Source organism: Myripristis murdjan, chromosome 21, assembly GCF_902150065.1.
Source record: "Myripristis murdjan chromosome 21, fMyrMur1.1, whole genome shotgun sequence".
NCBI classification, from domain to species: domain Eukaryota; kingdom Metazoa; phylum Chordata; class Actinopteri; order Holocentriformes; family Holocentridae; genus Myripristis; species Myripristis murdjan.
This window is the reverse complement of record NC_044000.1, coordinates 7,231,135-7,243,632: the sequence shown is the minus strand read 5'-3', so window position 1 is coordinate 7,243,632 and position 12,498 is coordinate 7,231,135. Positions and strand designations below refer to the sequence as shown.

Below are 12,498 nucleotides of genomic sequence, written 5' to 3'. Positions count from 1 at the left end.
ACAGGCGGCTACGCTACGTTAGCATCTGAGAGCCCTCACAGCAGCGTGGCTTACGCCCAGACACCCCAGCTGGAGAACAGAGAGAGAGAGAGGGGGAGTGGAGGGAGGTGGAGAGGGGGGCGCAGGGAGAAAGAATTTGGAAGGAGGAAGAGAGAGGGGGAGCACATTTGTGAGGAGGAGGAGGAAGAAGAGACTGAAAGTTTGATTGCTTTCGTGATGGGGTCACGCTCTGGTGTGTGTGGAGCCGGTGAAGAAGCGCACGCTGTGGATTTTCGAGGCTGACAGTTCAAGAGAAGAGGGAAAGAGTGGGGGAAAAAGAGAAGAGAGGCAGACTTGCAGAGACGAGAGCCACAGTTCACAGAAGGAAGAGAACTGAAAGCCAGACGTCCGCATAGTACCGTCAGTGGAAACACATGTTGCTTAGAGGCTCTGACGACTTGCACAGCTATTATTGCTTGCTTCTTGGGGTGTGTGTGAGAGTCTGTGTGTACAAAGGCAATCAGCGATGCCGCCTGTCTTGTCGGAGCATGACAACTCGGGACACACAGCGCACCAAATCCGACAACTGAACGGCGGCTCAAAACTGAGATGAGACGGGATCTGGCGGATCTTTCCCCATCAGGAGACGGATCTTTTCTCTCTGTGTTTGATTGAGGCCGTCTGTCGCCTCAGACGAGCTCTGTGATTGTCTTCAGACACTGTGACCCCTCTGATGCCACCGTGGCGGCACGTCTCAAACAGACGTGTTGAGAATCAGTTTGCTGTTTTGCTGCGCCTCAGCTTACGGGGTGGTGGGTTACACCAGTGAGTATTAATACTGCCTAGTTTGAGTGGATCTGTTTTTGGATGTGGTGACAGTGGATTTGTGAGGCTGAGGCAGGTTCACCTCTCTGTTCTTGGCCTTTGATGTATAACCTCCAGGCAGAGTGTTATTGTTTAAAACTGAAATTCAATTCAGTGGGTTCAGTCCTTTAGCCTTGGCAATATTATAAAATAATATTGCCAGAGCATCAGGGTAAAAGCAGCATTTGTAGATTAAATTTCTTTCCAGGAGTGTCTATGGGTGATGTGAGTGCATTTCTGGCCATGAAGGACCGGGGTTCTGCGTATTCTTATAAGTTGCCATGTAGTCAGACAGGCAGGAGTTCGTCTGCTTGTCAGATTTTGGGAAGGTGTGGTGGATATTAGATGAACAGGGTTTTGCCAGTTTTTCTAACGGTGTGGTTTTGCCCTCATGGTTCGGTCGGCTTAAGACATTCCAAGAGCACAGAAGCAAAGATAGGGCCGCCTGTTCATATTCAGGACCCTTATGAAAGGAAGGTATTATTAGGCTAGATTTTCCCCTAAAGTGTTCAGTAGACCACTCAGGTGGGCCCATTAAGAGTTTTAACTGGACGGGGAAAACCTTAATCATAGGGGAGGGTAACTCATTATTCTCAGATGAGTCAGAGGTTGAGCTGATGTCATTTATCGACCATGCTGGGAGAAAACCTAAATGTTGTGAGTCAGGTGTATGTGTGATCGGGTGCCTTAAGAATATCCCATTAAAAGTTATTGCGTGTAGTGTTTTAACATCAAAAGATACATTCAAGATAGTGGTATAATTACCATAAACAAAGTTCAAGAGTTTCTCACAATGTGACCATGGCCAGCAGAGCTTGAAATGTCACTGGGGATAAACTCCAAGTAGTGTCAATTTTAATTTTAGTCTTAACTTTTAATTTTCTTTCTCCTTCAAGAGTTTTGCTTGTAAAATCGTAAAATTACGGCCCTAATTTTTTCAATTGGATCAGAAATGGCTGGCGTCTTCGGAATACGAGCTTACCATAAGGGACCATAAAATGTTACACTTTACACTGCAGGCACACTACAAATCAATGTAGGTAGAGTGGTAAGCAGATTGTCCTTTAACCAGAGCACCTGGGTTCAAGCCACTGTGTTGACAAGTGTTGACAAGCTTCAGGGATTTCTGTTGTGTAGCTGACCCTGACCTCTGCCCTCTTGTTGAGGCAATGCAGAGTTTTTTCTTATAGCACACTCATGGCATCATCGTCATATGATTGTGCACTCTGGCTATGACTTTTACACAGCTATTAGTTGCCTCTACTATTGGTGATGTAGGAATTTTAAGTGTATTCTACTGTTGCGCTTATTAGAAGTCACTTTGGATAAGAATGTCAGCTAAATGCCTTGCAGTCGTGCAGGTGCGCACCAGAATCTGGGAGGATTTGAGACACTGACTCACCCCACATTACTCGGAGGGATTGGCCTTTCTTCTTTATTAAAAAAGAATTGAAGGGAAGAAAACACTGAGCTTTTTCCTCCTCGGTTTTTCTTCTCTTATTGCAGGTGGGCTGGAGGATAAGACTGAAGTATGCTCTGGTTTCTCAGTAAAATGTTGCAAGTGTGCAGGAGTTTTGCAGGTTGTGGCCTTCTCCATTTGTGCACTTCATGCTACTCAGTTCTCCAAAGAACCTACTATTTATTGTCCACTGAAGGATCTAGGAGGTTTTAAACACCCTTGACAGAGTTTTAAAGGTGTGAAGGTGACAGAGAATTTACTGGAAGGAGTCAAATTGCACTGGAACTTATTTATTTGGGGTTTATTTGACAGGGACGGATACAGAGATACACAGATAAACAGATAAATGGTACATAGATAAAGTGAGAACGCTTGTCCAATGCAAGTGTGATTGTGTTTGTGAAAGTAAGAGATTAAAAGCGTAAAATGCATAAAAAAAAACAAAATAATGTAAACTAATTTTGTTAATGATCTAATATTGACACATCAGAGCAGTGGCAAAATGGACAAACAAAGCATTCTATGGATTGTGTCCCAAAGACTGTACACTTGTTCACAATGTGCATCCGTTCAGATGCTACATTTCTGAAAAGATCTGACTTGTTCTACTCACTCTGGCCTCTCCTGAGGAGTTTGCAAGAGGGTTAGTCTCCTTTTCAAGCTGAGTGTGTTCTGTCATGATCCCGCTACCAAGCAAACAAACAGGCTGGTAGAATGCGAGCGTGACTTAAAGTGCGAGTCTGAGGAGTCAGAGATCTGTTCATTTCAGAAATATGTGCTTTCATGAATTGAGCGGGCATGTCGAGACTTGAGTTTGTTACAATTTTTTGACATTGGGCTAAAATTACAAAATAGTCTACTGAAATTTGCTCTGACAGCCTTACTGCACGAGTTTCCTCATGCAGTAAGTAGTCAAAAAGAAAGCTGGAAAGAATATAAATAGAGACTAAAATTGTCCCCCTGTTGTTTTCCAGGTACACAGGAAGATTCGGGAAGATTCTGACATGGCCCAGGACTCTCTGCAGTGCCTGGCTCAGCTGGCATCCATGCACGGGCCCATTTTCCCTGACGAGAGTGCCCAGGTCTCCTACTTGGCCCACCTGGTGGAAGGCCTCCTCAGCATGATCAATGGGTCAGTGTCTTGCTGTGTTATTTTAGAAATCTGACTCATGCAATAGTAGCCCTAATAGCAGATGGAATAGAAGTAGTAGTAGTGGAAACATATTATTAATAGTATCACATTACAGTTATTGTTGCACACAGCACAGTCACACACACACACATTCGCACTGAGGGGCAACTAATAGTCTCTGTTTCACCTGACCTGCATGTTTTTGGGCTGTGGGACAAACAGAGTGAATATGCAAACTCCACACAGAAAGGACCAGGACTGACAGTTGAGCCCAGGACCTTCTCGCTCTGAGGCAGCTGTGCTAAATGTTGAGCCACCATGCTCATGACAGCCCATTCTTTTCTTTGCTGCTTTCAGACGCACCTCAACAAGTAAAGATGTGCATAACAGGAACCCTCGAAAGCAAAAAGAGTCAATATTAGCATTGGATGTGGTTTAAGGCAATCATTTACTCCTCTGTTGATTACATTGCTTTCAAAGCCATATTCCTAGCTGTTAAATAGTAAATAGTAAATAGTAAATAGTAGCCTCAATGATCATGTTGCCTCTTTCATTTTGGACAAACTGAAAAGTCATGGGTTGGATACTAGGAGTCATTTTTGTCCGACTGATAGATGAGAACTCAGAAATAATATAAAGGGTATTAATTTAAATCTGCTGATAGAAGGCATCTCCTTGGGGAAATAAATTGCTTTCCCATGGCTAAATGACAGTTATTGTATTAGGTTTCATTAAGATATAAAATAGCCATGCTTAAAACTCCATAATGCAAGATTACCACATGAACAATATACAGGGAAGCAGATAATTTAGAGAAGGATTTTTAAAGTTTGTTGTTAATTTTTGAATTTGTTGTCACCAAGCACCTCAATCATGATCTGCTCTCCCCTATTTCACAGTATTATTATAATTATTATTATAATTATTATTATTGTTGTTGTTATTATTGACAACTCAGTTGTGACAGTTAACTTGTTCTAAGCAAGATAATTTACAATGTCAGCTACACATCAGCTTCCAGGATTGCTAAAATTATTTTTGTTTTGTACAGTTAGTGAGTTCACCATCGTGTGTTTCAAAACAGGGATGGCAAATGACCTAAATCTCTTCCTGCTGTGCCCTGTCACACAACACCACTGATCTGACTGAAAGGTTTCTACTGACTAAGACCTTTATTCTTTTGCTACACACACTGCTGCTAACAACTAACTTGGGCTTGTTAGGTTGCTTCAAAGGTGTGACGTTAGCTAACACTTCATATCGAGAGTTGAAGCAGTGCTTCTTTAGTATCCAACCGCAACTCAGTTAAATCAGTTATCGTAGACTATGGTGCAGAACGGTCCGGGCTGTGTAAATAAGGCAAAATAGGCTGAAATACTGATGAACTGTCTCTGTGTGCCAAAATACAAATTACCTATAAATACCTCATAGTAACTGAAAGCTGTGAGACAGTTGAGTTTTGGTTTGTGCAAAAGTTGCTACAATTCAATACCAGGCAGATTTCCCTAATATTTTTCACATTTAATCTGTAAAATACATATACATGCTGTGAGGCCAATGCTAGTCTCAACTGTCTACTTGCAAGTGCAGGCATTATAGCATGGGACATCCACACAAGCATAATGTGTGTTCAGTGTCCTTTTACCATTGGCCACAGTAGCTGTTTATCCTTCTCTAGCATCTCAAGGATTTTGTGTTTTTGAAAATCAGAGACTCAACAAGTAACAGAGACAGTAAAAGAGGCTAAAGCCAGCAGAAGTGTGACTCATACCGATCCACTTCTTCTTTATTTACAGAAAGCCGTTGCTTGTTGAGTCTCTGTGTTTTTAAAGGTCTCTGATTCTAGCACCAACAGGCCTTCTGGGAAGTGGGGTGGTGAAGGAATAGCTTGGCCTCCAGTTCAGTGCCAAATAGGGTCAGCCAGGAGCTCATGTCTCTCAGTTTCCTCTAAAACAAAATTCATGTGAAAGCGAATCAAATTATGCCTTTATTCCAGTGCAAACAGACAGGCATTTCAGCCAGCAAGGGAAATCAACAATGTCCACTAGCCTAATGCTTGAAAACGTGGGGTGCTCTTGTTAAGTAAATCTACTCTGCCAACCACTTTGGCAGGTCACCAGCCAACACTTGATGGTCCTGTTCTAATGGAAACACGCGATTGGCTCGTAACTTTTGAGATGAACCATCCACTTTGCCCTATGAGCGTAAGGTAGTCCCTGGCCTGGTTTTAACATCAGTGTGTGTTCATCAACCATGAACAAGGAGGGGCATCACAACTTAATCCTGGTTCCACTAGTTCTAAGTTGTAAATTGGTGTGTGCTTCAGTGATCACCCTCTGTTTCACTGAAAACCCATTTACTTAGCAGCACTCAACGCACCTGTTCTGAACCTTGACTTACTTAAGTAAATGCAGCCTCATTTCAGTACTCATTTAAAGCATAGCACCCATCTCTTTTTCAATTGTGTGTAAAGCAACTTAAATTTAAACTATTTGTTTTCTCCTTCCATGCAACTCTTTTTTTTTTTTTTATATTCAGGACCTTGTAATTTGCCTGGGAACCATTGTAGAGAATTGGAAGCATAAGCCTCTCTCCATTCTTCTCTACTCTTCCCAGCAAGAACAACATGCAGTTTCAGTCAATAGCAACAATTTGGATGCGTGATACACCTGCAGTGTGTTACTAAAATACAGGCAAATCAACTTTTTGTTGTTGTTGTGGTTTTTGGTCAAAGATTTTGAATATCGTGATATGACATAAATGTTAGCTTGTTCTGGCTCATCCATTTTTTGCGTCTACCTGCTTGGTCATCAAATCCACATAACTAATGATTGGTTATTATATCTTTGTGTGAATATTTTGGGAAAGCACCAGTCATCCCAGTTTTACAGATACTCCATTATGAGTTATGATTTTAGTAGGAATGGTAATTTTTGTCATCATTTTAATTGACACTGAAAAAACTATTTAATGTGATTTTTGTCGGCGTGTGCACCAAACAAGCATGCATTCTTACATATGGAAAATACAATTTGAAGGCCAGTGCATCTGTGTTGAACCATAGTCTATTTACAACATTTCTCACACATTTTACTTATATCAAAAAATGACAGCTCCTGCCATTTGGATATTTTAGATTAGATTAGATTAGATTCAACTTTATTGTCATTGCACATGTCACAAGTACAGAGCAACGAAATGCAGTTAGCATCCAACCAGAAGTGCTTAGCAGTGTATTAAATACAAATGTACAGTATATACACATTATATGATAAACATATTATATACATATATATATATATATATATATATATATATATATATATATATATATATATATATATATATACACATAGTGCAAATTAATAAATAACTGTTGCTGTAAAGTGCAAGTATGAAATGAATAATATATAATGCTACAGGTATGTACAGAATAAACAGGTTGAAAAATATACAGTTGAGATTTATATTATTATCATATTAGATTATATGATTTACACAGATCTAGTTCGGCAATACCATGATTTCAATAATATTTTGATTAGTTGTTCATCCCAGCCCTACAATATTGTTACAGTATCAGTATTGGATTATTTTGTTAAAAATATTATGATATTTGATTTTGTCCATATTGCACAGCCCTGTATAAATTTCTTTGAAACTACAGGCCACCGTTTATTTTTTTGTGCCATACCTTGTTTTGCTCGGCAGCCAGATCACAATCTGTTAGGAGTGAGGGGTCAAACCTGTTGTCCTCATTACTTCTACTGTAGCTCGTTCCCGCCACATTGGTGGCTTTTTGACTGTATGAGTCAAGAGTCTGTAGTCAGCGGTTCCACTCAGAGGTAATGCAGCACTTTTGTCAATCCTGTAGTCAGCTCCGTCTAGCTGAAATAATCTATTAACACTCAGTCCCGTCTCAGCTGGTTTGGGCCAAGAAAATGGCACAACAGTGAAATTAATAATTTGAGACATGAAACAAAAAAACATCCAGATAGGGTAAACTCAATATATTCAGCCAATTTTTTTTTTCTTAAACAACAGCCATGGTGATTCACTCAATAATTCATGTTTTTACTGGCATCAGATTTGCATTGGTGTACGTGGCCCTCTGTTTTTGGCCATAGTGAAGCACATAGTCTCCTCTGTCGTTATGATTATTCTGTGTGGTTGCTAACAGGGGTGATGGGTCACATGAAAACATTTTGAGTTGTCCGAGCCTGTGGTGAGCCTTACACGGTCCTGCGGTGGAAAAGGGAGGCTATTGATCGTTCCTGCATGTGGTGCTGGGAATCAGTTTGTCATGCCTCAGGAAGATGCAATAAAAGAGATTACTGGTCTGGTTTTAGCACCTGGGCGGGGCAGGGTGGCCGTAACATAGAGTTTAGAGAAGCAGGCCACCAGTTCCAATCCTATACTGGAAGGGAAAATGAATAAGAAACTCCCTCCTTGCCAAGTATTGCCTAGGTGACGATAAGCAAGGCACTGAACCCTTAGTTGTCCCTGTGTAGCTGCTCATCGACCAGCAGGACAAAACTATTGTTGTACTAGCAGTGTGTTAAACTAATAGGTCCATACCAGTGATTTTGATGTTTAGCCTAATATCTACAAAATGTAGATATTAGTGTTCATTTTCCTGCTAATCTTTTCCCAAAGCAAGCAGTCATATTTTAGAACTGGCATCATTTTTCCTCCCTTCTATCCAGTCACTGGTTTCCATTCGTTCCACTACGATATGAAAATGAACTCTCAGAGACTTCAAACTTTCTTCACACCAGTATTTCATCACTATAATAAAGTTGATCACATTAGTTTTCCTAAAGGCAGCAGCACTGCTGTGTTTTGATGACTTGAAATTGGGCGGAGTGAAACGGTCTTTCCGCCCTGGAAAATAGTCCCCAGGGCAACGTTTGGATTACACAGCCAATTATCGTTTCTGTGGTTTATGGATGGTGATGACTTTGTTCGCCGCAGAAGCAGAACATTACACGGTGGGTGTTTCAACCAAAAATTCTAATTAGAGAATCAAGGGACTTTGATTATATGTTGTGAAATCTTCAGTACCCCTGCATTATTTACAAAATGGTCTGTTGCAATGTCAGATGTGGGTAATTGTAGTAATGGACCAGACATTCAAAATCACTGGTATGATCCTGTAAAGCAGGACAAAGAGAATATGCCCTCAGTCATTTTCACCAGGTAAATAAAGGATTCGACAAATGAGTTGATCATGGGAGCTGTCTGTTACTTTTGTATGTGTGTGTGAACTTATTATCTGGGGTTAGTTACTGGCAGTATTGTGTATGTGCATTAAGTGGAAGAGGTTCTGATCTGAATTAAGGGGCCATGCTCCAATGTATAAATAACTAAGACAGGCACACACGCACTCATACACACACACACACACACACAAGCTTGCTGTTGGACCATGTGACTCGTGTGAGTAGGGGTCTCTCTCACAGGCTCTCGCTCACTCTCTCGCTCTTCCCTCCTCTCTCACTCTGTCTGTAATCACCTATTCTCGGAGCTTTTTTCCAATTGCCTCATCGGAAAACCATGCAGAGCGGGATGGCCGATCTGCAGTGATTGAACAGCTCTGCTCGCAATTTAACTCCATCTGATAGGGGTTAGCTAGGCCTCTAACACACAGTTCCTCTCTGAGTGGGACTGCGAGAGGTGCCTCGGTTCAAACTCAAGTGCAGCTTCAAAACTTTACTCGTCCCAAATGGGAGTCTTTGGCGCACCAAAGAGAAACTGCCTTGCATTCATAATTTTGAGACTTTGTATCTGATTCAGAGTAGTTAAACCCTCTTCTCTCTGGCTGTGATTGCACTTGACATTTTGATATGTGATTTAGTGCGCTATGTCCACTTGTGGTCTGAAAATTTGCATATCTTGTTGCTTTTGTTTAAATCTCTCTGCATTACTTTATCGTACTCTTGCTCACCATGTCTTAACATTGCTTCTAGGGGTATTGTGGCTGAAAGAGGTCCAGATTGTGCAGTTCGTATCAGGACTTGGACATTTGTTTTTTTTTTTCCATCTAGATCTGTCACTTTGTAATTCTCAGTGTAATTGAATGATAAAAGTGGCTTTAAAATGACAAGTGTAACTACAGCTTTCCTCTCTCTGGTTTATCCTGCCACTCTACATTGTGTACAGTACGGCGAGGCAGAAATACCGTAAAAATAACCTCAAATGCGGCTGTGGAAAACTGCTTTAGGGGGTCAAGTTGCCCATGAGTGCTGGTTAACGATCAGTTTTCCTGCCTGTTTCCTAGCCTCATGCACTAGTGGGTAAGCTGGAAACTGACCCCTGTTTAGCCTCAACCTCACCCTGGAGTGTGGAAACTGGCCTTCCTCAGCCCAAAGCACAGTTTGAAATGAATATGGAAAAGAAGCAGTTTGAGCTTTTTTAACCCACACTAACCAGAATAGGAAACTAACTTCACCACACTGGCTGCAATGACTGATGGATCCTAAATTTCACCAGACAACTGAACTATTTCGCCCAACAGGCCAACTGTTAGGAAGAGCAAGGAGCTCGCAAACAATGGTTGGTTATCTGCCGAGTGGTTTTATTACCCATCCAGCATGTTTGTCCCAGCAGGTTTATTCTAAATTTCATTAATTTAATAGTATTTAAGATAAAAAATACCACACTTTCACGCAGTCTTATTATGCCAATCTTTGTCCATGAACAAAGGATCAGAACGTACTGAGATTTTATTTTTATTGGCAGCATTGAGATCGAGGACTCGGAGGCGGTCGGCATTGCTAACATCATCTCCAACCTGATCACCATGTTCCCGCGGAGCATCCTCACGGCGCTGCCCAGTGACCTCTTCACCTCCTTCATCAACTGCCTCACGCTGCTCACCTGCTCCTTTGGACGGAGCGCTGCCCTAGAGGAGGTGGTGAGTAACACACCTGCAGTGGGCTATAAAAGTGCCTTCAGATGAGGACTGAAACAATACAGACATTTGTTGTGTCGATTGAAGATCCACGCAAACAACAAAGAAAGTCGGGCGCATCCATTTTTTTGTTGAACTCTGACCTATGAATTCCCACAACCAATGTACTCTTCCTGGCTGTCAAAACAGTGGAGTCTTTGATTTTAACTTGTCCATTAGCTGGTGCTGAGAAACATCTCTGTTTATAGCGAAATCTAGTTCTTTTTTTCTGATACATTTCTATATGTATGTCTGCCCCTCTCTTCCCTCCCTCCTTCCCCCAGCTGGATAAGGATGACATGGTTTACATGGAGGCCTACGACAAGCTGCTGGAGTCATGGCTGACGTTGGTGCAGGACGAGGAGCATTTCCCACGCGGCTGCTTCGTCCAGCCCGCCGTCCAGGTCTTCAACTCCTACATCCAGTGTCACCTCGCCGCCCCTGACGGCACCCGCAATCTGGTGAGAGGCACAGGAGTCTGCAGAACTAAAGCCGCTTACATTACCACATACAAATGAACATCACTGTGTGTTTTGATGACAGGCTGTAGGAGTAACACACACAGTCAGATAAGAAGGTTCATATTTTATTGAAATATGTGCTGTCTGATGGACCCCGCATGGACTAATGGAATTCACCATTTCTTCCCCCACCACCATTTCTCCAGTCAGTGAGCGGTATAGCAACTCATGATGAGGAGGAGATCAATGAGCTGCAGGAAGACGACAGAGAGCTGTTCTCAGACCAGCTGTCCAGCGTTGGTATGCTGGGACGTGTAGCCGCCGACCACTGTATTCCCCTGCTCACCAGGTAAACACACACACACACACACACTTTACCAAATTACCTTCACCTTTATTTGTAAAGGCACTACACCTCTATAAATGTGTTGGGAGTTAAGTGTGATCCCAACAGTTGGAGTTTACAAACTAGTGAAAATACAGGTTCCAGTGTTGACCTTTGCCCTTTGACCCTGCAGCCTGCTGGAGGATCGGGTCACGCGGCTCCACGGACAACTCCAGAGAACTCAGCAGCAGCTCATGGCCTCATCTGACCCTGGATCGGTGGACCGTAAAGTACTGGATGACCTCTATGAAGACATCCACTGGCTCATACTGGTCTCAGGTCAGCTTCAGGATTTCAGGTTTTTGCAAGTTCAGGTTTATTTAGAACCCTTAAGTACAGTCTCAAAGGCCTTTACAAGCCCACAGCTTATAGAAAACACTCTGTGACCTGAGCCTTCCCTTTTTTGTTGCTGTGAAAACCTCACATCTTCTTCCACGAGAAGAGTTGGAGGTCAACACAGTAGAAAAGCTGAGAGGAACACAGTAGAGGGGAGCATTTCACTTTAGGTGCCTGATAATATCCCTGTTTATGCATAGTAAACTGGTGATCATGTTGATCCACTGGAAATTGTGGTAACAGTTCACAGAGTAAGCTTGAGACTTGTTTATTTAGACGACTGTTTATTTATTCATACAGTCTGATTACCTCCTGTTAGCATAAAATGAAACCTCCGAGCGTCCTGCACTCCAGGGAGGCTACAGATCACCAACCTGTGCTAAATTTAGGCCTGTAGTTTGGTCCATGATGACATAGCGTGTTAAAATTTGATTTGTGGGAAGAGCGGGCTACTATTGGAAAGAATCTAGAGCCAGGCTTGTTGTGTAAATTGATTTATAGTGAAACAAAGGTAATATTTTACAGTCTTTTTCCTGTACTTGTTAGTACAACCAGTTCTCTACTGGGATCTGGTTGGAACTGGTTTTTGTGCACTAATACTGCCAGTGTTAAGGATTCAATTCCCATGAAGAATACATGTGCTAAAAGAAAAAAATGCATGCATGGTGCTGCAGGTCCTTTGGAAAAGTCCATAAAATGGTGTATATATTTATACACTGGGATGTGGCCATTGTAAAGTGTTAACAAATGGCTCCTCCAATGCAGTATATTCCACTTCATTGACTTTATTGTTAACAAGATGGAAGAACTGAACTCCACCTTATTCGGAGGGTTAGAGTTAATGCAGTGTTTTCTGAATATTTAGCATTTAATTTCTGAAGCAGTGACATGAATACAAGGGGTAGGTGAAACCGCTGCAACATACTACAC

At 42.0% G+C, this 12,498-nt stretch overlaps 1 protein-coding gene across 2 annotated transcripts in view; it reads left to right on the top strand.

The window, feature by feature from the left end:
- xpo4 (exportin 4) overlaps positions 1-12,498 on the top strand; it is a 62,086-nt gene that overhangs the window by 31,994 nt on the left and 17,594 nt on the right. For both annotated transcript variants that reach the window (XM_030081029.1, XM_030081028.1), the window contains 5 exons: positions 3,277-3,434; positions 10,176-10,350; positions 10,671-10,847; positions 11,054-11,196; positions 11,366-11,511. In XM_030081029.1, coding sequence (XP_029936889.1) covers positions 3,277-3,434; positions 10,176-10,350; positions 10,671-10,847; positions 11,054-11,196; positions 11,366-11,511 — 799 coding nt within the window. The remainder of the gene's footprint in view (positions 1-3,276; positions 3,435-10,175; positions 10,351-10,670; positions 10,848-11,053; positions 11,197-11,365; positions 11,512-12,498) is intronic.